Source organism: Arachis ipaensis, chromosome B06 (genome assembly GCF_000816755.2).
Source record: "Arachis ipaensis cultivar K30076 chromosome B06, Araip1.1, whole genome shotgun sequence".
Classification (NCBI taxonomy): domain Eukaryota; kingdom Viridiplantae; phylum Streptophyta; class Magnoliopsida; order Fabales; family Fabaceae; genus Arachis; species Arachis ipaensis.
The window spans coordinates 4,040,679-4,066,260 of record NC_029790.2 but is presented as its reverse complement, the minus strand read 5'-3'; the positions used below and the strand labels follow the sequence as shown (position 1 = coordinate 4,066,260).

Below are 25,582 nucleotides of genomic sequence, written 5' to 3'. Positions count from 1 at the left end.
TGAGTTTAAATACAAATCATTATAATTGCATTTCATTGGTTGATCATAGAAAGATAATTAATGCATTTATTCACTAAGATATTCAAGAAAAGAAAAAAAAAAGACAGGATCCAAATAACTTTTACAAATATCTCACAAAAAAATAATTAAAAAAAAAACAATAAACTAAGTGTCACATTTTTTTTGTCTAATAAATTTCAATAAGCATTAATTTCTCTGTTCAAATTAAGTTTCAATTTTTGTTTACGAATTTCTTCTCTAAAACATACCCTATACCAGGAAGTGCATCAACTGGAAGTTGATTTAAATGATCATCAACATCAAAATGTAAAACTCAAGAAGAGATGAGGTAATATTGATATTTTGACATATGCCACAATTCAACTATAATATCAAAGTACTTAAGCTGAATGTAAGAAGTAGATTCTCTTGTTCAAGTGAACTACAACAGCTAGAAATCACAAGTGATAATATGATGTTAGTTAATGTCACAAATAATAGAGTGTTCTCTGACATCTTGCTACTTTGAGCCCCAAGCGATACCAAAGGTTTTCTGGTTGGTGTTGTTGGCGGTAGCATTCTTCTTCCTTTTCTCAGAACTAGAGTGGTACGCGAGTCCATATTCCCTATGGGAGGAAGAGCGCTTCTGTTGGTTCGTGCTTGTTTTGGTGGAAAAACATTTTTTTTTTTTAATGAAAAAAAAAATCTATTTTCTATTTTAGTATGTTTAGCAAAATTTTAATAATAAAAGTAAAATCACTAACCCGAACTTGCCCTTTGGTCACTACAAGCCAAACCCACACAGAAATCAATTTCTAGCTATCCTAAATGTGCTCCAAAACACACTTGCCCTTTGGTCACTACAAGCCTAACCCACTCTCTACCCCAAACTGGGTTCAAATGTCAGATCTTATGCCTCATTAGCACATTGTAAGGCAAAATCTACATTAGGAAACAAAATAATCAACAACATATAAGGCAGTTAATATAACTAAAGCAGCACACTAATCATTTTGGGGTTGTAAAGACATGTATGTACTCACAGATTGGCATGATAGCAAGCAAGAGGAAGTGTGAGCAAGAACATGATGCAAAGAGCACAGAGTAATCCCTTCCCAATAAACTCGGGAACCATGAAGTAATTGACTCAAGACGATGCATCAAAAGGGTTCATATGACATCTTCCAAGTTAGATAATATCAAAACCTTGGATACCCTACCATAAAAAGAACAATTATTCAGATTCATGGAAGCTAAGAAAGTAGAAAAGAATGACGAAAGGAACAAACTTTAGGAAAGAAAATAGAAATAAAGAAGAACCCCACCTGGTAAAAAAAAGAGGCAAAAAAGGCAATGTTGAGAAGGAAACAAATAAGAAGCCAGAAGAGCAATTCCCAACCCATTAAAACGGAGGAATCAGAGACGTGGTTGCTATAATATTAATTAAAATTTATTGTTATAGTGTTGCTTTCATAGAATTATTCTATTTCTTAGATGTTCTTTTTATAAGAACATACGTATTTAAAAGTTATGTTAACAGGTTTTATAAATTAAAAGCATTATCTATATTTTAACTATCATACAATTTTAGTAGGAAGTACAATTAACCTGCTCTAAATTTTTACTCATACAATTTACAACATATTCTTCTATTGTATAAGGCTGGTAATGGATAGAATATGGTTAGAATTTAAACCCTAACTCTAAATTTATTTGAGTTTAAAACGTGTCAATTCTTACCTATCTTCTACCCACAAATATCTAACTATATTCGAAGATTAATAAATAGATGTAATATCATTATATAACCTGATGAATATACAAATTAAAAATTTAACACAAACAACACTATCATCCCACAAATAAGTGAATAGCATAATTATAATACAAACATAATATCAACTGTCTATTCTCAAGATTGGAACTCTTATGATTTGAAATGGCTCTTCAAACGGTTGAGCATTAGTGGTTATAGCCTATAGAGTTCTTGGGAGCTGGCCGCTATAGACTGTGATCTAAATGAAGAGATCAGGGACGTATTTATATATTACTGAATAGAATTAGTTTTTATATAAACAAAAGCGTCAAAGTATTAATTTAGAATCTTGGATTAGTAGTAAAAAACTTTTTACACTGAAAAATCCTTGGATCATTTTTCATTTGTGACATATTTTTATATAACATAACATATACATATATAGGCCTAGAGTGCAACTTGGTTAAATAGGATTGAAACTCAACTCTCACACATACAAATTGGATTGGCAACTCTACCTAATCAAGTTAGATGAGATTGAATACCTACATCTGTGTGTAATATAAAACTTAAATCATCACTCATCAAACTACATACAAATTTTGTTTTTAGCTTTTTCTTCAAAAATTACCTTCTTAAAATACATGAAAAAATAAATTTAAGAGAAATATTAATATCACCATAAAAGAATTCTTAGATACAAAATTGCACATTTTAAATTATAAATAATACACGAGAGAGAATTAATCGAATTTTTTCTTTTAGAGAGAGATAAATAGTGCATTACCCATTGATATAATTAGATTAAATATTTTCTGTTAATGTGAAAATTAAAAATCTGAGGATCAAATTTTTTGAGTTAAAAAAAAATCTTCTAATTATCATCCACAATTTCATAATACACCTTTGATCTCCATAATACAGCACACACTTATCCAATATTAAAAATGAAAAACGTCATTAAAACCCAATCAATAAAATTGTTTTTTATTCACTTTTTTTTTTCACAATAATAAAAACAGAAAATAATGACAACAAAAGAATAAATAAATCAAACTACATATATCCTAATTTTCTTTAAACCCAATGTTGGATAAGCTGGTCTGCAAACATTATCATTGATAGACCATACCTGGAATCAATCTATATATTATGTAGACAAAAAAAATAAAATAAAATAAAAAATTGGCCATAAAAACAAGTAAAATAAAAGTGAACTCTCGAGTTAAAATTTCGTGGAGTAAGGACAATCATTGATATTCAAATGGCAACACATCTGTACAAACTACTACTGTAGTTAAAACTTGGAAGATTAACTGACACTAGCAGTTCTCCCAAACGACATGCACGTACAAAAATATAAGAGTTCACCTGCATTATAAAGATGGGGTAAAAATGGTCAAAAATGGAAATTCAGGTCTATCATTCTTTGGATGCAATAGCCCATAATTGACACCTTTCATCCCAAAGTTCAAAAATAATACTAAATAATCAATAAAGGGCTCAAGCGTCCAAATTTAGCATCCTATCCAAACTTCATTTCCTACTGTTGCAACTTGTTATGGCCTGCAAAATTGTGTTCCAATAAGCAACACTACATCTACTTCACTTCCTACTCCTGAGTCCTGAGAATGATAGTTACTCCTTTGTCTACCACTGTTTTATGCGTGTTCCTTAATCCAAAACAAAAAAAAAAAAGTGAGCTTGTCACTATTACTACAAATTCCCACCAAACCAACAAGTAAAGATTAATAAAGATAAAAATACTGTCACTATTAGTCTATTACTACCAAAGCAGGGAAGCATTGTCATTCAAATTTGCAGCTTCACAAAACTGATAAGGATATACAGATTTCACAAGGTTCAGAGCAAGCACGCAAAAGAATATTCAAATAAAAGGGTTCAATACGAGAGTATGACGATGACATTTTCGTAAGGGGGATGATGACACTACTTCTATTAAATATGTCATGACCCAATAACCAAATACTCCCTTTCATTGTCTGGAAACATTGATGACACTACTTCTATTAAATATGCCATGACCCAATAACCAAATGGAAAAGTATTAAACAATGAAAATATTAAACATTTTACTAGGTGTGTGGATGGTTATTCTAATATTAAGATTTAGGTGGGTAATTTAGAGGTGTAGTGTGTTTTTATTTGATTGGGGTTGTTCATGTTGTTCAAAAAAGTCATTGGTTACCTAGCATTGCCCCAACCAAATACTCCCTTTCATTGTCTGGAAACATTGATCTTCTAAATTACCGCTCCAAATCGACAGTATTTTGACACGGTTGTAGTAATATTTTGTACATTCTCAAATAGACAGTTTAATTGCGAAACAGAGAGAGAAAAGCAGTTAATACTACTACTTGTAAATCACACGCATGGCATTAGATTATCGTAGAATTTCAACACTATGTGACACATCATGACTACCACCAAAATTTAATTTAAATAATCCAAGTGACATCCACAAACCTAATTAATCAGAACCTATCAACAAAACAAAACAGCACAGACATCAACTCCTGACATCTTGCAAGATATTGTTGACAAGTGTTCTATAAAATAAGATGATCACAATAAACATTCAGTTAGAAGTTTAACGTACGGCAAAAGGAAAAGAAATCTACCTCTTCATTCTCTGCTGCTATCAATCAGCAGCCCCTGCTTCTTTGACATCAATGGCAAAAGCATACTCCTGATCACATCCCATGAATGAATCACACATGAAGTAAAGGGTATAGGAATACACTTGAGTGGAGAAAGATCCATGTCATCCTCGATCAGAATACACTTGCTTGCTTCCAAATCACTCAATGTATTTTCCACAAGCTCTGAAAGGTGATCAGAAAGATGTCTGTGACTAACTCCTTGTAGATTGTAATAGTTGGGATTTTGTGTGAGCCGCCTGTACATGAATGTCCATGTAAGATAATCTACAGCATCTTGCTTATTCTCAATAACCCCAGCAACAATTTCAGCATTCAAGTTATCATGCAAGAAGTGATGAAGGTGGCTCTCAACAGGGAAAGCTTCATATAAAAATTTCTTGTAGTATTCCTTACGGGGTGCATGGCAGAAGATGACACATTTCCCAGAATTATCTACCAAAGGCCGGCTGGCATGACCCATCATCTGCAGAAGATCAGTAACAGGGTAATCTGACTGTGCATTTTCACGCCCATCGTAATACTGTGTGCCCATCACAACTACCAAGTGAGCTGACAATGTCACTCCCCAACACATAGAACTACTCAAAACACACACCTGAATCCAGCCAGCTTCAAACAGTTGGGTCATGATATCATAATCCAGATTGTTTAAGCCCTCATGCAAGTATCCCACTCCTTCTTGTAAAGTGGCTTTCAACATTTTATCACTAATCTTGTCAAGAAAAGGTTTAAGCTCTTCTGGGGACCACAATAAGAATGGCTTCTCTGCGCTGTCTGCCCCGGAGTATGTAATCAGATCCACAGCTGTCAGGTGCACATGCTTCCTTGTAGGCACAAATACAAGAGCAGGTTTAGCATTCTTGGCATGCTGAACAATTGCAGCGTAAGTTGGTTTCGTCATTGCTTGCATCCTTGCCTCAAAATTGGCAATGTCTACACCTTGAATGTGTATTTCCAAAGGTACAGGACGAACGCCGGGGGGGAAGTTGAAAAGACCATGGGAAGTAGCTCCAATCCATTCTCCTAGATCCTTGGCATTTGCAAGAGAGGTAGACAAAGCCACAATACGAATCTTGTTTTCAACCTGACTAGCAATATATCTCATCCTCGAAACAATGACTTCCAAAACAGGACCACCTTGACCTCCAATTAAGTGGAGTTCATCAATGATGAAAAGACTAACCTGCTGCACATGTTTCCTCTGTTTCCAGCGGCGGGATAAAGCATCCCACTTCTCTGGGGTGCTAATGATAATCTGACCTTTCTCAAGTAGCTTCAAGTCAGTTGATGTTTCTCCAGTCAATTGAACCACCTTCAATTCAAGACCATCTTTACCAAATTTCTTCTCCCAATCATGATACCGTTCCTTGGCAAGAGCTTCAATAGGTGCAATATAAACAACACGCATGACACTATCAGGCCCTTTTTGATGATTCCTCAAAATAGCGAATTCTGCACAGATGGTCTTACCACTTCCTGTTGGTGCAGCAACTAATACATTGTCATCAGAATTATACAGAACTGTGAATACTTGGGTCTGAACAGGATTGAAATGCTTGAAATCCTGATAAAGTGCTTCATACTTTCGATTTCTCAATGCAGTCACAGGCAGTGGTTGCAGGTCCAAGAGTTCAGTTGGGGGAGGGTACTTTTCAGGTAAGATAAGGTGCCTGAAGGAAACAGGTAGAACAGTCTGTGACCCAATCCATCTATCTGAAACAACATGGATGACGTATTGAGGAGGAAGAGGTTCGTAGATTGAAACTGTGAAATTCAGCGTATGATCCTCATCAATAAACTGCTTTTTCAGCATAAAATTCTCATGATGAAGGATATATTCACCATCATTGTCCTCAACAATCACCCAAAAGGGCTCAACATAACCATGAATTCTGTCATCCCATGCAAAATCTGGAGTTATTGTGAGTTCAACCCTCAGAACTGTCCGAGTAATAGGCTGCACATGAGCTGCAAGGTTCAGTTTTGGAAATTGATGGATATATTTGTGAAGCATCCTTCCCATCTTCGGAGCACGAATGAGTTCACCTATCTCTTGTGATGATAGGTCATAATACCTCTCCCACGCCAAATCTTTCTTCTCCAACTTCGTTAATACATCACCAGGGATACCATTGAACTGACGAAGAGGTGTTTGGACACTCCACATCCTCTTCGTCACCATCTTGCACAAGTTCAGAGCCTTTTCAGCCAACTGTGCCCATCCACGTTTCAGTACAATCTCAAAAAGAGCCCGCAAAAGGCGTCCAGCACTCTGAAAGAACAAATAATAAAAATCAGTACAATACTAACAAATTACAAGAGTCAGCAAGACTGGAAAATTTGGTGTCTTTTTGCTGTGTTTTTCTGTTTTTATTTATAAGAATTTTAGAAAATTTTCAAAATTAAATTTTGGAAAACATGGAATCTGCATTTTTTGAAGTGTTCTCTATGAAAATTTTGACAAAAACTGAGATATGAAAACATGGTGGCATGTCCCATAATTAAGCTGAACTTCTTTCTTTTTCTTTTCAACCTTCCTTTTAAATAGTCCCCCCACCCAAAACCCCTTTATCACTTCACCCTCACAGCTGGGAATGTTGCCCACTTTGTAAAACTGCTTCCAAGCCTTGCTGGCACTGCCTTCTGCTCCGTTGCCGGCCCCAAACATGCCCCAAGCGACCACTGTCAAGCATTTTTGCAACAGTTTCCTTCTTCCTTTTAATCTTCATATACATTAACAGTAATTTCATGAAATTGTGATTTTAAGCCTTTTTGGTATTTTTATCATTTCCTCCCTTTCAATTAATTGTAGTTGCATTCATAATGAGGTTAATTTCGTGTTAAGGAATTGATAATGGATATGAAAAGAAAAATCAGTTTGTATCCTGAGTTTGCATTTTAAGGGGAAAAAAAAAGATCAACATAACTGTACCAAGTTATAAAATACAGGCATGTACATTATAGGATTAAACATATTCTAATATCACAATTTCAATTTATTTTGAAGTTCATGTAAAATATTTTTTAGTTCATAATTTTTTAAAACAATGACATGTAATATGATGCATAATAAAATTAAGTTCCTTTTTTATTTACTTAAAGATATTTCACGTTTAAATTATTTTTAAATTGATATTTACTTATTCTAAAAGTTTTAACAACTTGAAAATTGGCAAATCAAACGGATTTTCAATGTTTTCAAGCTTTTAAAGACAGAAAATATAGTCAAACCAAACATGTTTCCTAGAACTTGAAAATATGAAAATAAAATCTGTTTCAGAAAATGAAAACATGTTTTCTTATTTCTTTAACCAAATTGACCATTAATATCTCAATAGAATAGAACACAGTCTAACCTGAGTTATGAAAACCATATCAGATGTTAGTGAAAGCCCTTCAAGCTTTAACTGTGAAATGTATGTTTGAAGCAAAACATTGATTTTCACACTTGGCTCGTCCAAACTCTCCTTGATGGGAATGGGAACACGGTCTAAAAGCTTTGCTAGCTCCACCTTCTCATCCTGCCTTACCGTCACATACTTGAATTCTTCACTCAGTGAGAACAATCGGCATAGCTCTATGTCTCCCATCGTAGGCTTCAAATGCTCGTTATATGTGGAGATGGTTCCATGTGTTATGTAGTAGTAACTAGCAATGCGACCCAAGTCAGTGACCTGAAAATACCCACTCTTCCTGTCATACTTCACCAAATTATTTCTATCCAAGATGGTTGCAGCTGTATGAATCTGCAAGATTTCAATCAGAGAGATTAAGATTAGCCATTTAACCAGTAAAAGACAGGAATGGGCAATACAAGAATACACATCCAAAACAACTGCATTAACATCACTCAAATTCGTCCACCATATTATCGAAAGAGAAAATCCCAATTCCAGGTAAAGGAAACCAGGCAATTTTTGGTGGTGAAAACAACAAGTTTTTCCTCAAGTGAAAAATAGAATGGAAACCATGTGGCGTCTTTGTAATTAATTCTGGACGCACGAAATAAAAATACAAAGCATTTTCTGAAACTAAACAAACCTTATGTTTCTCAGCCTATAATGAACTAGTAACCACTTTAAACAATTCTACACAAACCATGACTTGACAAGCATAAACATGACTAGAGAGACATTACATACATTCACAAACAAAAAACAGATTAACAATTAATGGAAAGAAAAAGAAAACCCATGACAAATAAACCAGTGTTGGGTTAAAAAATAAAAATAACTAAATAAAACAAACCAAAGAAAGGCAAAGAAATCAGTTTGGGTCAGCTAAATGATGCATAACGACACCATGAAAGCATATAATGCAGTGCAACATCAAGTTTTTCTTGGCCGATGAAGATCTAGTACCCATTAAATAATTCTACAGAAACCATGACACTGACAAGCATAAACACGACTACAAAGCCGATCCATATATATGTTGCACGCGAACGCCCACACAAACAAATGAAAAGGGAAGGGGGAAAAGGTTTTAATGAATAAACAGAAAAAGAAAGTGTCAAGTTAAAACATCTTTTTGGTTCATGTAATAATGCATTATGATACAATTAAAACTTATATTGCAGTGATACTTACCAAATCAGCTCTTCTTTCCTCCAAATTTATATCTCTTGTCAGCACATCAGGTTCTAAACCATAAAGTGAAGGATTACGCAACATGCGGACATATAAGTAAGTATATGCAAGCCAATCACAGGCTTCTCTAGCATTTTGGACAGTACCAAGAACAATTTCTGCATTCAGCTGATCAGCCAACTTGGACACAAACTGGCTCTCAATAGGAAGTTGCTGATTCATAAGTGAGAGGTAATACTGCAACTCACTATGGCCAGTAACAATTATTCCTTCACCATAAGAGTCGTACTGGGGCCTTCCAGCACGACCCAGCATCTGCATCACATCAAGAGGGCTCAGTTCAGTCCATGCTCCCTTCTCCGAATTGTAAATCTGTGTTCCCTTAATTATCACCGTGTGAGCTGGAAGATTCACACCCCAGGCAAGGGTTGCGGTGGATACCAAAACTTGCACATGCCCATCAGCAAAGAGATCCTCAACCAGCTGACGATCTGTCCTGGTCACACCGGCATGATGAATTGCAAAACCGTATGGCAGAAGATCCTTAAGATCATTGCTCTTCACAAGGTCAGTATGAGTATGAAGAATCTCCCGACTTGCACTATCTTCTTTAAGGAATCTACCAAGAGTATCTTTTGCAAGAGCAGTATCTCTGATGGCTTTAGCTGTTTTAGCAGTTTCTTTCCTTGAATGTACAAATATAAGAACTTGATGTTTTCCTGCCACAGCCATAACTTTCTCATAGCAAATATCATTCATCAACTGGAACCTCTGAAGTGGCTCCTTTACTGTGATTCCAACATACTGTTGAGAAAGAGGAACAGGCCTATAACTATTATCAAAATAGAACAACCCCTTCTCCAGATGAACTCGTAAAAATAGTGCCACATCTTCGTAATTAGGGAGAGTAGCAGACAAACCCACCAACCGAATATGCTCTTCTGTGGTTTCAATCTGCCTTACTGTTCTAGCAACAATGCTTTCAAGAACAGGACCTCTATTATCATGAAGAAGATGGATCTCATCAATGATAACTAGTTTCACAAGTTGTGTGTAAGTACGATCTCCTGACTTCCGAGTGATAATATCCCACTTCTCAGGTGTTGTTACAATAATTTGAGTCTCCTCTATCTGTTGTCGGGTTAGCGATTGATCTCCACTGAGCTCCCTAACTTTAACATCATAACTCTGCAGCCGATTGGATAAATTCCCAACAACCTCAGCTACAAGGGCTTTCATAGGTGCAACATAAACAATTTTGTATGCACTATGATCAGTTGAACCATCATCTGGATTTCTATGCAGGGCAATCTGCTGGAGAATTGTGAGGACCGCCACATTAGTTTTACCAGCCCCAGTTGGAGCACAAAGAAGAAGATTGTCAGGCTTGAAAAGAGCAGTCTCGTAAACCTGGCTCTGAACCCTATTCAACTGTGTCATTCCTTTAAAGGCTGGTTGTGCCCAGTCCGGCATAGAAGATATCTTAACAAGCTTCTCATTCTCCTTAAGTGGTTTAGCCTTCAAAGCCGGCACATGAATTTCTTCATAACCCTTGTTGAGATGCCTATAGGACCCATCTGGAAGGTCACACTTCTTTTTTGCCATAAACAAACCATCTTGTGCAAAAGCAAGGTTATCTAGATCAAGCATCTGACGCTGACCTTTCAACCATCCACACTCTGCATCTCTATCAGCAAGCCCCCTCCTGCTCCTCTCACTGTCCCTATCCCCATCACCGCCGGTATCATCCCTCAACCGACGTGCCTCTTCCCTTATACTCTTCTCCAAGTTCTTCTGCCTCTCTTTCGCAGAGGCCCTTGTTGCATGCAACTGCTCCAAAATAGGCTGCGAATCTGTCCCCTTCATTTCCTCCTCAATCTTCTCTGTTTCCTCCTGCTTGAACCGTGCTCGAGTTGGCACGTACTCGTGCTGCTTGAACCGTGCGTGTGCCTCGGCACCACCACCAAGGTGCGACATTTTTCTCTACTCTCTTTAAATCCAAGTTAAAAAAAAGGACAAAAACCCTAACCCTGCAAAATCAAAATTGAAAGCAAAAATGGATCAGAAAAGTATTGGATACAACCAATTGAAACAAAACCAGCAACATAAGAAAGACAATAAGATTGAAGCAATCGAAAGAAGAAAAAGTAATAATAAATGTGTCCGACCTTGGAAACGGTAGCCTTGTTGGAGAGACGAAATAGGAGCAATGCTGGAGAAAGAATGGCGGCCATTCGGATGTTCCTGAGAGAGAGAGACTGGGGACTTTGGAAGATTAGAGATTTGGAGTAGGGTATTGGCAGGTAAGTGAATAGAGAATGGGTGGTGCCGTAGTGTTAAGCACGAAGAAGATGGCGGTTTATTTTGATGGCACGATGCATGGAATGTTGAAACTTGGAACCCAAGACACGACCTGTATTATTGTGGTAGGTAAAAAAATCTTCTAAAGAACAAGCTAATTTTAATGTCTCAATTTTATATCAAAGATTGTTAAATCTAAATCTATCCTTAACAGCTAATTTTTTAAAAAGGAAAAGTATGATATAACCATTAGTGTTACCTTTTTCCATCAACTGAAGCTTTTGAGATGAGTGATATCATGATATGGTATTAGAGTTCTAGATTCGAAAAGTCAAGATTTCGATCCTTGGTGAACCCCAAAATCAATTTAATCTTTTGGGAAGATGTTTATTATCCCTAGTACCTAGATAGTATGGGGGATGTTTATTTTGTAACTCAATAGCCCATTGTACATATTGTACAAATAGTCCATTGTCTCTCTAACGGGATCCTTTTAAAAAACTTTATAACTAATTTAATAATAATTTCATAAAAACAACTTTCAACACAAGTAAATTAGACATAATTATCATGTATTATTCTTGAATTGGTCCTAATTTTTTTAAAAACTTCTATAACAAAATTAGACAAAATAAAACTTAAAAGTATTTTTAAAACTTTTAGTAAATTTTAGGATAAAAAATATACTTTATCTTTTTAAAAGGTTATTCTGACGCAAGTTGGATTACAAATCTTAGTGATAACAAATCCATTTCAGGATGGATTTTCACCATAGGTGGTGGAGCAATAAGTTGGGTCTCAAAGAAACAAACATGTATTACATATTCTACTATGGAGACTAAGTTTGTAGCTTTATCAGCTGCACGTAAAGAAGTGGAATGGTTAAGAAATTTGTTATATGATATAAAGTTGTGGCCACAGGTGTTTATTCAACGAACTCTTTCACTCAGATGGTGCAAGCGGAAGCCCTTCCAACTGAAGTTACAAGTTATAGTTTCACGCGGGCCATTTGGAAAGGGTTTGTCCCTCCAAGGATTGAGCTCTTGTCTTGGTTTGTGCTGATTGGAAGGGTGAATACTAAGGACCGGTTGTGTAGACTACGTGTTATTGATCAGCATGATACGCTGTGTGTGCTATGCTCTAAGTCTGAGAAAACTGTGTTCCATTTGTTTCTTGGTTGTGATATCACCTGGCAGGTGTGGTGTGCTTGGCTGCAGGCGTTTGGTAGGAATTGGTGCCCTCCCGGTAATCTCAAGGAACACTTCGAAAGCTGGATAAACATGGCAATCTGGAAGGTGGAGAGAAAGAGGTGGTTCCTTGGGTTCTTTGCTGTTATCTGGACAATCTGGTTAGAAAGGAATAGCAGGCTGTTTCGAAATCACAGTTCCAGTATGCGGGAAATTATAAACAAGTCATTTGCGCATGCAGAAGAATGGATTGGCGGTGAACCCTTTGGTTGTTGACACAATATCAAATTTAATAAGGCGTTGTTTAATTTATGTTTTCACGAACCATGTGGCTTTGTACTTGCTCCACTCTATTGTGTTGAGCTCCCTTTAATTCAAAAAAAAAAAGTTGTGGCCACAGCAGACGACAGCCATTTCAATCTTCTGTGATAGTGAATCAACCATGTCTCGAGCATATAATAAGGTTTATAATGAAAAGTCTAGACATATAAGTTTGAGACATGAGTTTGTGAGGCAACTAATAAATGATGGTGTAATTACCATCACTTATGTAAAATCGCAAAGAAATTTAACAGACCCTTTGACTAAAGGTTTGTCAAGGGATAAAATCAAAGAGACTACTGCTAAAATGGGATTAAAACCTATTATTACTAAACAATGGAAACCCAACATTATTCTAGTAGACCACTAGTTTCAAGGTTTAATGGGTAATAACAAGTTATTTAGTAACTGAAGTACTAAAGTATAGGATTTAGTGTTATTTACACTAAATTAGGAGGGTGGGTTAAAACTCTAAATGGAATGATAATATTATTTATCAAAAGATTCCATCTATATGAATATAAGAGTGGTGCTACTCTAATCGAGAATTTTAGAGGTTTTATTCTCGTAAATATTCATGAAATCAGGATTAGCACAAGGCCATATAAGTGCTTAAAATTATAAACTCTTGAATTTGGAGGGTATAAGTAATGTGTATGATTTTTGGTACTAATTAAAATTTATTGTTATAGTTTTGCTTTCATAGAATTATTCTATTTCTTAGATGTTCTTTTTATAAGAACATACATATTTAAAAGTTATGTTAACAGGTTTTATAAATTAAAAGCATTATCTATATTTTAACTATCATACAATTTTAGTAGGAAGTACAATTAATCTGTTCTAAATTTTTACTCATACAATTTATAACATATTCTTCTATTGTATAAGGCTCGTAATAGATAGAGTATGGTTAGAATTTAGACTCAACTCTAAATTTATTCGTGAGTTTAAAACGTGTCAATTCTTATTTATCTTCTACCCACAAATATCTAACCGTATTCAAGGATTAATAAATAGATGTAATATCATTATATAACATGATGAATATGCAAATTAAAAATTTAATATAAATAACACCGTCATTTTACAAATAAGTGAATAGCATAATTATAATACAAACATAATATCAACTGTCTATTTTCAAGATTAGAACTCTTATGGTTTGAAAAGGCTCTTCAATCTGTTGAGCATTAGTGGAATAGTGGTTATAGCCTATAGGGTTATTGGGAGCTGGCCGCTATAGACTGTGATCTAAATGAAGAGATCAGTGACGTATTTATATATTATTGAATAGAATTAGTTTTTATATAAACAAAAGCGTCAAAGTATTAATTTACAATCTTGGATTAGTAGTAAAAAACTTTTTACACTAAAAGTGAAAAATCCTTGGATCATTTTTTATTTATGACATATTTTTATATAACATAACATAAATATATATATATAGGCCTAGAGTGCAACTTGGTTAAATAGGATTGAAACTCAACTTGTACACATACAAATTGGATTGACAACTCTACCTGATCAAGTTAGATCGAATTGAATACTTACTTCTGTGTAATATAAAACTTAAATCATCACTCATCAAACTACAAAAACTCAAGTACAGTCGACTTCACGTGAAGTTGATAGTTGAGAGTCGTTAGATGATTTGACTCTAACAGTTCTCAACTATCAACTTCACGTGAAGTCAACTGCACCTGAGTTTCTACCTCTCAAAATACATGAAGAAATAAATTTAAAAGAAATATTAATATCACCATAAAAGAATTCCTAAATACAAAATTGCACATTTTAAATTATAAATAATACACGAGAGAGAATTAATCGAATTTTTTCTTTTAGAGAGAGATAAATATAGTGCATTACCCACTGATATAATTAGATTAAATATTTTCTGTTAATGTGAAAATTAAAAATCTGAAGATCAAATTTTTTGAGTTAAAAAAGAATCTTCTAATTATCATCCACAATTTCATAATACACCTTTGATCTCCATAATACAGCAAAACACACTCTTATCCAATATTAAAAATAAAAAACGTCATTAAAACCCCAATCAATAAAATTGTTTTTTATTCACTTTTTTTTTCACAATAATAAAAACAGAAAATACAAAAGAATAAATAAATCAAACTAAATATATCCTAATTTTCTTTAACCCCAATGTTGGATAAGCTGGTCTGCAAACATTATCATTGATAGACCATACCTGGAATCAATCTATATATTATGTAGACAAAAAAAATAAAATAAAATAAAAAATTGGCCATAAAAACAAGTAAAATAAAAGTGAACTCTCGAGTTAAAATTTCGTGGAGTAAGGACAATCATTGATATTCAAATGGCAACACATCTGTACAAACTACTACTGTAGTTAAAACTTGGAAGATTAACTGACACTAGCAGTTCTCCCAAACGACATGCACGTACAAAAATATAAGAGTTCACCTGCATTATAAAGATGGGGTAAAAATGGTCAAAAATGGAAATTCAGGTCGATCATTCTTTGGATGCAATAGCCCATAATTGACACCTTTCATCCCAAAGTTCAAAAATAATACTAAATAATCAATAAAGGGCTCAAGCGTCCAAATTTAGCATCCTATCCAAACTTCATTTCCTAGTGTTGCAACTTGTTATGGCCTGCAAAATTGTGTTCCAATAAGCAACACTACATCTACTTCACTTCCTACTCCTGAGTCCTGAGAATGATAGTTACTCCTTTGTCTACCACTGTTTTATGCGTGTTCCTTAATCCAAAAAAAAAAAAAAAAAAAAGTGAGCTTGTCACTATTACTACAAATTCCCACCAAACCAACAAGTAAAGATTAATAAAGATAAAAAAACTGTCACTATTAGTCTATTACTACCAAAGCAGGGAAGCATTGTCATTCAAATTTGCAGCTTCACAAAACTGTAAAGGATATACAGATTTCACAAGGTTCAGAGCAAGCACGCAAAAGAATATTCAAATAAAAGGGTTCAATACGAGAGTATGACGATGACATTTTCGTAAGGGGGATGATATGACACTACTTCTATTAAATATGTCATGACCCAATAACCAAATACTCCCTTTCATTGTCTGGAAACATTGATGACACTACTTCTATTAAATATGCCATGACCCAATAACCAAATGGAAAAGGATAGGTAAACAATGAAAATATTAAACAATATGAACAATGAATGTATCGGATGTTCATTTTACTAGGTGTGTGGATGGTTATTCTAATATTAAGATTTAGGTGGGTAATTTAGAGATGTAGTGTGTTTTTATTTGATTGGTGGTTGTTCATGTTGTTCAAAAAATTCATTGGTTACCTAGCATTGCTCCAACCAAATACTCCCTTTCATTGTCTGGAAACATTGATCTTCTAAATTACCGCTCCAAATCGACAGTATTTTGACACGGTTGTAGTAATATTTTGTACATTCTCAAATAGACAGTTTAATTGCGAAACAGAGAGAGAGAAGCAGTTAATACTACTACTTGTAAAACACACGCATGGCATTAGATTATCGTAGAATTTCAACATTATGTGACACATCATGACTACCACCAAAATTTAATTTAAATAATCCAAGTGACATCCACAAACCTAATTAATCAGAACCTATCAACAAAACAAAACAGCACAGACATCAACTCCTGACATCTTGCAAGATATTGTTGACAAGTGTTCTATAAAATAAGATGATCACATCAAACATTCAGTTAGAAGTTTAACGTACGGCAAAAGGAAAAGAAATCTACCTCTTCATTCTCTGCTGCTATCAATCAGCAGCCCCTGCTTCTTTGACATCAATGGCAAAAGCATACTCCTGATCACAGCCCATGAATGAATCACACATGAAGTAAAGGGTATAGGATTTCTTTCCAGCATCAGCAGGAGCAGCAAACTCCAGTTTGGCTTTTAGCTTCCGCTGAAGCGAAACCCGTTTAATGGCAAGCAACAAGTTGTGTTTGGTGTCACCAACAACAAGCCACCATCCCTCCTCCTTGGATTTTGGATACCTGGGAGCATCAACAGGTCCTACTTCTGCCTGATCCCGTTCGAGAGTGACTTGTATTGTGACATCTTCCCCAGCCCGCACATCACTGTCTATCACCTCATATGACAAATCAATATTGGGGAACCGATTACAAAATCTGGCAATATCAAACAACTGGGAATCTGGCATGCCCAACAACTCCCGCCTTTTATCATCGTCCATCTCTAATAAATCAAACACAGTTTCTATACTCTTCCCTGGGTTCTCCTGGCATTTCTTAGCCAGATCCTTAGTAAAGTGAGGAAGTTGTAATAGCATGGAGTCACGTTCCCACATTCCTTGAGTAACCATTTGACTAACTTCCATGGCAAGAAGAGCCAAGCTTAGCCAACCATTACTTGATATTACATCTACCATTGCCTGAAGCAATCTATTTGCAGAAAGAAGAACCTCCCTCTGGTCCTGTGCAAGATTTCCCCCGACAAATTGCCTAGAGAAGTGGGACTGCAGCAAAGCATTAGCTTTAACATGTGGGTCTGTGACTCGGGGGTTTTCAAAGGAAAACCTTTGGTGATTGATTAATCTGCGAACCACCTCTTCCTCCCCAGGTCGTATTGGAAGCTGAGCATACTCAGAAGCTGAAGACAGAACCTCCAAAAGACCCTTCATTTTTGTCTTTGAAGTCAAAGATGATGAAAACCGCTCAATTGTTGTGTAACTGATGTAATAATATGAAGCAATCATACCAAGATTGAGTGGAGAAAGATCCATGTCATCCTCGATCAGAATACACTTGCTCGCTTCCAAATCACTCAATGTATTTTCCACAAGCTCTGAAAGGTGATCAGAAAGATGTCTGTGACTAACTCCTTGTAGATTGTAATAGTTGGGATTTTGTGTGAGCCGCCTGTACATGAATGTCCATGTGAGATAATCTACAGCATCTTGCTTATTCTCAATAACCCCAGCAACAATTTCAGCATTCAAGTTATCATGCAAGAAGTGATGAAGGTGGCTCTCAACAGGGAAAGCTTCATATAAAAATTTCTTGTAGTATTCTTTACGGGGTGCATGGCACAAGATGACACATTTCCCAGAACTATCTACCAAAGGCCGGCTGGCATGACCCATCATCTGCAGAAGATCAGTAACAGGGTAATCTGACTGTGCATTTTCACGCCCATCGTAATACTGTGTGCCCATCACAACTACCAAGTGAGCTGACAATGTCACTCCCCAACACATAGAACTACTCAAAACACACACCTGAATCCAGCCAGCTTCAAACAGTTGGGTCACGATATCATAATCCAGATTGTTTAAGCCCTCATGCAAGTATCCCACTCCTTCTTGTAAACTGGCTTTCAACATTTTATCACTAATCTTGCCAAGAAAAGGTTCAAGCTCTTCTGGTGACCGCAATAAGAATGGCTTCTCTGTGCTGTCTGCACCCGAGTATGTAATCAGATCCACAGCTGTCATGTGCACATGCTTCCTTGTAGGCACAAATACAAGAGCAGGTTTAGCATTCTTGGCATGCTGAACAATTGCAGCGGAAGTTGGTTTCGTCATTGCTTGCATCCTTGCCTCAAAATTGGCAATGTCTACACCTTGAATGTGTATTTCCAAAGGTACAGGACGAACGCCGGGGGGGAAGTTGAAAAGACCATGGGAAGTAGCTCCAATCCATTCTCCTAGATCCTTGGCATTTGCAAGAGAGGTAGACAAAGCCACAATACGAATCTTGTTTTCAACCTGACTAGCAATATATCTCATCCTCGAAACAATGACTTCCAAAACAGGACCCCCTTGACCTCCAATTAAGTGGAGTTCATCAATAATGAAAAGACTGACCTGCTGCACATGTTTCCTCTGTTTCCAGCGGCGGGATAAAGCATCCCACTTCTCTGGGGTGCTAATGATAATCTGACCTTTCTCAAGTAGCTTCAAGTCAGTTGCTGTTTCTCCAGTCAATTGAACCACCTTCAATTCAAGACCATCTTTACCAAATTTCTTCTCCCAATCATGATACCGTTCCTTGGCAAGAGCTTCAATAGGTGCAATATAAACAACACGCATGACACTATCAGGCCCTTTCTGATGATTCCTCAAAATAGCGAATTCTGCACAGATGGTCTTACCACTTCCTGTTGGTGCAGCAACTAATACATTGTCATCAGAGTTATACAGAACTGTGAATACTTGGGTCTGAACAGGATTGAAATGCTTGAAATCCTGATAAAGTGCTTCATACTTTGGATTTCTCAACGCAGTCACAGGCAGTGGTTGCAGGTCCAAGAGTTCAGTTGGAGGAGGGTACTTTTCAGGTAAGATAAGGTGCCTGAAGGAAACAGGTAGAACAGTCTGTGACCCAAGCCATCTATCTGAAACAACATGGATGAAGTATTGAGGAGGAAGAGGTTCGTATATTGGAACTGTGAAATTCAGCGTATGATCCTCATCAATAAACTGCTTTTTCAGCATAAAATTCTCATGATGAAGGATATATTCACCATCATTGTCCTCAACAATCACCCAAAAGGGCTCAACATAACCATGAATTCTGTCATCCCATGCAAAATCTGGAGTTATTGTGAGTTCAACCCTCAGAACTGTCCGAGTAATAGGCTGCACATGAGCTGCAAGGTTCAGTTTTGGAAATTGATGGATATATTTATGAAGCATCCTTCCCATCTTCGGAGCACGAATGAGTTCACCTATCTCTTGTGATGATAGGTCATAATACCTCTCCCAAGCCAAATCTTTCTTCTCCAACTTCGTTAATACATCACCAGGGATACCATTGAACTGACGAAGAGGTGTTTGGACACTCCACATCCTCTTCGTCACCATCTTGCACAAGTTCAGAGCCTTTTCAGCCAACTGTGCCCATCCACGTTTCAGTACAATCTCAAAAAGAGCCCGCAAAAGGCGTCCAGCACTCTGAAAGAACAAATAATAAAAATCAGTACAATACTAACAAATTACAAAAGTCAGCAAGACTGGAAAATTTGGTGTCTTTTTGCTGTGTTTCTCTGTTTTTATTTATAAGAATTTTAGAAAATTTTCAAAATTAAATTTTGGAAAACATGGAATCTGCATTTTTTGAAGTGTTCTCTAAGAAAATTTTGACAAAAACTGAGATATGAAAACATGGTGGCATGTCCCATAATTAAGCTGAACTTCTTTCTTTTTCTTTTCAACCTTCCTTTTAAATAGTCCCCCCGCCCAAAACCCCTTTATCACTTCACCCTCACAGCTGGGAATGTTGCCCACTTTGCAAAACTGCCTCCAAGCCTTGCTGGCACTGCCTCCTGCTCCGTTGCTGGCGTCAAACATGCCCCAAGCGACCACTGTCAAGCATTGTTGCAACAGTTTCCTTCTTCCTTTTAATCTTCATATACATTAACAGTAATATCAAGAAATAGTGATTTTGAGCCTTTTTGGTATTTTTATCATTTCCTCCCTTTCAATTAATTGTAGTTGCATTCATAATGAGGTTAATTTCGTGTTAAGGAATTGATAATGGATATGAAAAGAAAAATCTGAGTTTGCATTTTAATGGAAAAAAAAAGATCAACATAACTGTACCAAGTTATAAAATACAGGCATGTAAATTATAGGGAAAATTAAACATATTCTAATATCACAATTTCAATTTATTTTGAAGTTCATATAAAATAGTTTTTAGTTCATAATTTTTGAAAACAATGACACGTAATATGATGCATAATAAAATTAAGTTCCTTTTTTATTTACTTAAAGATATTTCACGTTTAAATTATTTTTAAATTGATATTTACTTATTCTAAAAGTTTTAACAATTTGAAAATTGGCAAATCAAACGGATTTTCAATGTTTTCAAGCTTTTGAAGACAGAAAATATAGTCAAACCAAACATGTTTCCTAGAACTTGAAAATATGAAAATAAAATCTGTTTCAGAAAATGAAAACATGTTTTCTTATTTCTTTAACCAAATTGACCATTAATATCTCAATAGAATAGAACACAGTCTAACCTGAGTTATGAAAACCATATCAGATGTTAGTGAAAGCCCTTCAAGCTTTAAATGTGAAATGTATGTTTGAAGCAAAACATTGATTTTCACACTTGGCTCTTCCAAACTCTCCTTGATGGGAATGGGAACACGGTCTAAAAGCTTTGCTAGCTCCATCTTCTCATCCTGCCTTACCATCACATACTTGAATTCTTCACTCAGTGAGAACAATCGGCATAGCTCTATGTCTCCCATTGTAGGCTTCAAATGCTCGTTATATGTGGAGATGGTTCCATGTGTTATGTAGTAGTAACTCGCAATGCGACCCAAGTCAGTGACCTGAAAATACCCACTCTTCCTGTCATACTTCACCAAATTATTTCTATCCAAGATGGCTGCAGCTGTATGAATCTGCAAGATTTCAATCAGAGAGATTAAGATTAGCCATTAAACCAGTAAAAGACAGGAATGGGCAATACAAGAATACACATCCAAAACATCTGCATTAACAGCACTCAAATTTGTCCACCATATTATCGAAAGAGAAAATCCCAATTCCAGTTAAAGGAAACCAGGTCATTTTTGGTGGTGAAAACAACAAATTTTTCCTCAAGTGAAAAATAGATTGGGAACAGCGTCTTTGTAATTAATTCTGGACGCACGAAATAAAAATACAAAGCATTTTCTGAAACTAAACAAACCAGTTTCTCAGCCTATAATGAACTAGTAACCACTTTAAACAATTCTACACAAACCATGACTTGACAAGCATAAACATGACTAGAGAGGCATTCCATACATTCACACACAAAAAACAGATAAATAATTAATGGAAAGAAAAAGAAAACCCATAATATATAAACCAGTGTTGGGTTAAACGATAAAAATAACTAAATAAAACAAACCAAATAAAGGCAAAGAAATCAGTTTGGTTCAGGTAAATGATGCATAACGACACAATGAAAGCATATATTGCAGTGCAACATCAAGTTTTTCTTGGCCGATGAAGATCTAGTACCCTTTAAATAATTCTACAGAAACCATGACACTGACAAGCATAAACATGACTACAAAGCCGATCCATATATATGCTGCGCGCACAAACAAATGAAAAGGGAAGGGGGAAAAGGTTCTTAATGAATAAACAGAAAAAGAAAGTGTCAAGTAAAAACTTATAAAACAAAACCAAATAATGACAGACATCTTTTTGGTTCATGTAATAATGCATTATGATACAATTAAAACTTATATTGCAGTGATACTTACCAAATCAGCTCTTCTTTCCTCCAATCTTATATCTCTTGTCAGCACATCAGGTTCTACACCATAAAGTGAAGGATTACGCAACATGCGGACAAACAAGTAAGTATGTACAAGCCAATCACAGGCTTCTCTAGCGTTTTGGACAGTACCAAGAACAATTTCTGCATTCAGCTGATCAGCCAACTTGGACACAAACTGGCTCTCAATAGGAAGTTGCTGATTCATAAGTGAGAGGTAATACTGCAACTCACTATGGCCAGTAATAATTATTCCTTCACCATACGAGTCGTACTGGGGCCTTCCAGCACGACCCAGCATCTGCATCACATCAAGAGGGCTCAGTTCAGTCCATGCTCCCTTATCCGGATTGTAAATCTGTGTTCCCTTAATTATCACCGTGTGAGCTGGAAGATTCACACCCCAGGCAAGGGTTGCAGTGGATACCAAAACTTGCACATGCCCATCAGCAAAGAGATCCTCAACAAGCTGACGATCTGTCCTGGTCAAACCGGCATGATGAATTGCAAAACCATATGGCAGAAGATCCTTAAGATCATTGCTCTTCACAAGGTCAGTATGAGTATGAAGAATCTCCCGACTTGCACTATCTTCTTTAAGGAATCTACCAAGAGTATCTTTTGCAAGAGCAGTATCTCTGATGGCTTTAGCTGTTTTAGCAGTTTCTATCCTTGAATGTACAAATATAAGAACTTGATGTTTTCCTGCCACAGCCATAACTTTCTCATAGCAAATATCATTCATCAACTGGAACCTCTGAAGTGGCTTCTTTACTGTGATTCCAACATACTGTTGAGAAAGGGGAACAGGCCTATAACTATTATCAAAATAGAACAACCCCTTATCCAGTTCAACTCGTAAAAATAGTGCCACATCTTCATAATTAGGGAGAGTAGCAGACAAACCCACCAACCGAATATGCTCTCCTGTGGTTGCAATCTGCCTTTGTGTTCTAGCAACAATGCTTTCAAGAACAGGACCTCTATTATCATGAAGAAGATGGATCTCATCAATGATAACTAGTTTCACAAGTTGTGTGTAAGTACGATCTCCTGACTTCCGAGTGACAATATCCCACTTCTCAGGTGTTGTTACAATAATTTGAGTCTCCTCTATCTGTTGTCGGGTTAGCGATTGATCTCCACTGAGCTCCCTAACTTTAACATCATAACTCTGCAGCCGATTGGATAAATTCCCAACAACCTCAGCTACAAGGGCTTTCATAGGTGCAACATAAACAATTTTGTATGCACTATGATCAGTTGAACCATCATCTGGATTTCTATGCAGGGCAATCTGGTGGAGAATTGTGAGGACCGCCACATTAGTTTTACCAGCCCCAGTTGGAGCACAAAGAAGAAGATGGTCAGGCTTGAAAAGAGCAGTCTCGTAAACCTGGCTCTGAACCCTATTCAACTGTGTCATTCCTTTAAAGGCTGGTTGTGCCCAGTCCGGCATAGAAGATATCTTAACAAGCTTCTCATTCTCCTTAAGTGGTTTAGCCTTCAAAGCCGGCACATGAATTTCTTCATAACCCTTGCTGAGATGCCTATAGGACCCATCTGGAAGGTCACACTTCTTTTTTGCCATAAACAAACCACCTTGTGCAAAGGCAAGGTTATCTAGATCAAGCATCTGACGCTGACCTTTCAACCATCCACTCTCTGCATCTCTATCAGCAAGCCCCCTCCTGCTCCTCTCCCTGTCCCTGTCCCTGTCCCCATCACCGCCGGTATCGTCCCTCAACCTACGTGCCTCTTCCCTTATACTCTTCTCCAAGTTCTTCTGCCTCTCCTTCGCAGAGGCCCTTGTTGCATGCAACTGCTCCAAAATAGGCTGCAAATCTGTCCCCTTCATTTCCTCCTCAATCTTCTCTCTTTCCTCCTGGTCCTGTGCCCTTGCCAACTTGGTACACCACACTATCTTCAACCTGTTCCTTAAAAGGAACTTAATGAGACTGAACTTATCAAACTCAAGATGGATCAACAGCTTGTTCTCAACTTCTCTGTCATCACCTTCAGCCAGAATCTTTAGAACCTCTTCGGCGAGTTTCTGGCACTGCTGTGGATCAATCTGCTGCTCAAACGCCTGTGAAATCTTCCTCTGCAGCCAATAAGCATCTATATCCTGTACATTGAGACTCATTCCCTCATTTGCATCCTCCATATCTTCATCGTCAATACCACCACCCATTTGCATACCACCTGTTCCATTAGGTTCGGCAACATCATCCTCGTCCTCTTCCTCCTCCTGCACCTGATCAAGATCACTCTCATCATCATCATCCTCGTTCTCCTCAAATTCCACTGCCACACCAACATCATCATCAAGGCCATCATCTCCATCCATAGCCGAGGTACCATTAACAGCATCAGACCCCTCCTGAAAGTCTGTAATAAGCTTCCCAATAGAAACCAGCTGGTCAAACACTTGATTAGGAATAGGATTCAAAAGCTTCTCAATTTCCTTCTTCTTGTCCGGATTCTTAACAGCATCATTCTTGAGCACTGCAAGAATCTCATCAGCCGCGCCGCTAACAATGCTGAGAGGCTGCCCGCCAAGCTGCTGTTGAATGACACTCAGCATGGCCTCATAGGCAGCCCTAGTCTCTTTGGTCTTGGGCTGATACACGCCTTCCTCAGTGGCAGTGAGGACACTCTCTTCCAGGAGGCGCCGGCGCTTGCCCTGTCGAGACAGGGGCTCGGTCAAAGGGTCACGCTCCTTCTTCTTCTTCTGGTTAGCCTTCTTAAGTTTCTCATCCAGCTCAGCGGGCCTGCCACGGTAGGCCCGGTCACCAAAGCTCCTTGGGTCGATCTTCCCCCACAGTGACTCGGGTTCACCAGTGGGTTCGTGGGTTTCGCGGGGACGTGAGTCGGTGGTGAGGACCAAGCTCGAGTTGGCACGGTACTCGTACTGCTTGAACCGTGCGTGTGCCTCGGCACCACCACCAAGGTGCGACATTTTTCTCTACTCTCTTCAAATTCAAGTTAAAAGAAGGACAAAAACCCTAACCCTGCAAAACCAAAACTGAAAGCAAAAATGGATCAGAAAAGTATTGGATACAACCAATTGAAACAAAACCAGCAACATAAGAAAGACAATAAGATTGAAGCAATCGAAAGAAGAAAAAGTAATAATAAATGTGTCCGACCATGGAAACGGTAGCCTTGTTGGAGAGACGAAATAGGAGCAATGCTGGAGAAAGAATGGCCGCCGTTCGGATGTTCCTGAGAGAGAGACTGAGAGAGAGACTGAGGGGACTTTGGATGATTAGAGATTTGGAGTAGGTTATTGGCAGGTAAGTGAATTGAGAATGGGTGGTGCGGTAGAACAATCACGAAGAAGATGGCTGTTTATTTTGATGGCACGATGCATGGTATGTTGAAACTTGGAACCCACGACAAGTAAGTAAAAAAATCTTCTAAAATGTGAGAAAAAAAGAAGATTACACGAATTAAGAATT

The 25,582-nt window shown here is 37.1% G+C and overlaps 4 protein-coding genes across 6 annotated transcripts in view; 1 reads left to right on the top strand and 3 right to left on the bottom strand.

Annotated features, from left to right (window-relative positions):
- Window positions 1-1,425, bottom strand: part of LOC107646276 (protein cornichon homolog 1) — a 30,266-nt gene extending 28,841 nt beyond the window's left edge. For all 3 annotated transcript variants that reach the window (XM_021103757.1, XM_021103756.1, XM_021103755.1), the window contains exon 1: window positions 1,326-1,425. In XM_021103757.1, coding sequence (XP_020959416.1) covers window positions 1,326-1,403 — 78 coding nt within the window. In that variant the 5' untranslated portion in view covers window positions 1,404-1,425. The remainder of the gene's footprint in view (window positions 1-1,325) is intronic.
- Window positions 2,959-11,059, bottom strand: LOC107646274 (DExH-box ATP-dependent RNA helicase DExH12-like). Its single transcript, XM_021105391.1, has 4 exons — window positions 9,030-11,059; window positions 7,797-8,186; window positions 4,399-6,712; window positions 2,959-3,429 (listed from the first exon to the last, which is right to left on the bottom strand). Exons 1-3 carry the CDS (start codon window positions 11,004-11,006, stop codon window positions 4,403-4,405), a joined length of 4,677 nt encoding a protein of 1,558 aa, XP_020961050.1. The 5' UTR covers window positions 11,007-11,059; the 3' UTR covers window positions 2,959-3,429; window positions 4,399-4,402.
- On the top strand, window positions 12,281-12,793 carry LOC107646272. The gene has a single exon (XM_016350467.1). The coding sequence runs from the start codon at window positions 12,281-12,283 to the stop codon at window positions 12,791-12,793; it is 513 nt and encodes a 170-aa protein (XP_016205953.1).
- Window positions 15,129-25,450, bottom strand: LOC107645445 (DExH-box ATP-dependent RNA helicase DExH12-like). Its single transcript, XM_016349468.2, has 5 exons — window positions 25,271-25,450; window positions 22,105-25,146; window positions 20,860-21,249; window positions 16,602-19,783; window positions 15,129-15,594 (listed from the first exon to the last, which is right to left on the bottom strand). Exons 2-4 carry the CDS (start codon window positions 25,078-25,080, stop codon window positions 16,622-16,624), a joined length of 6,528 nt encoding a protein of 2,175 aa, XP_016204954.1. The 5' UTR covers window positions 25,081-25,146; window positions 25,271-25,450; the 3' UTR covers window positions 15,129-15,594; window positions 16,602-16,621.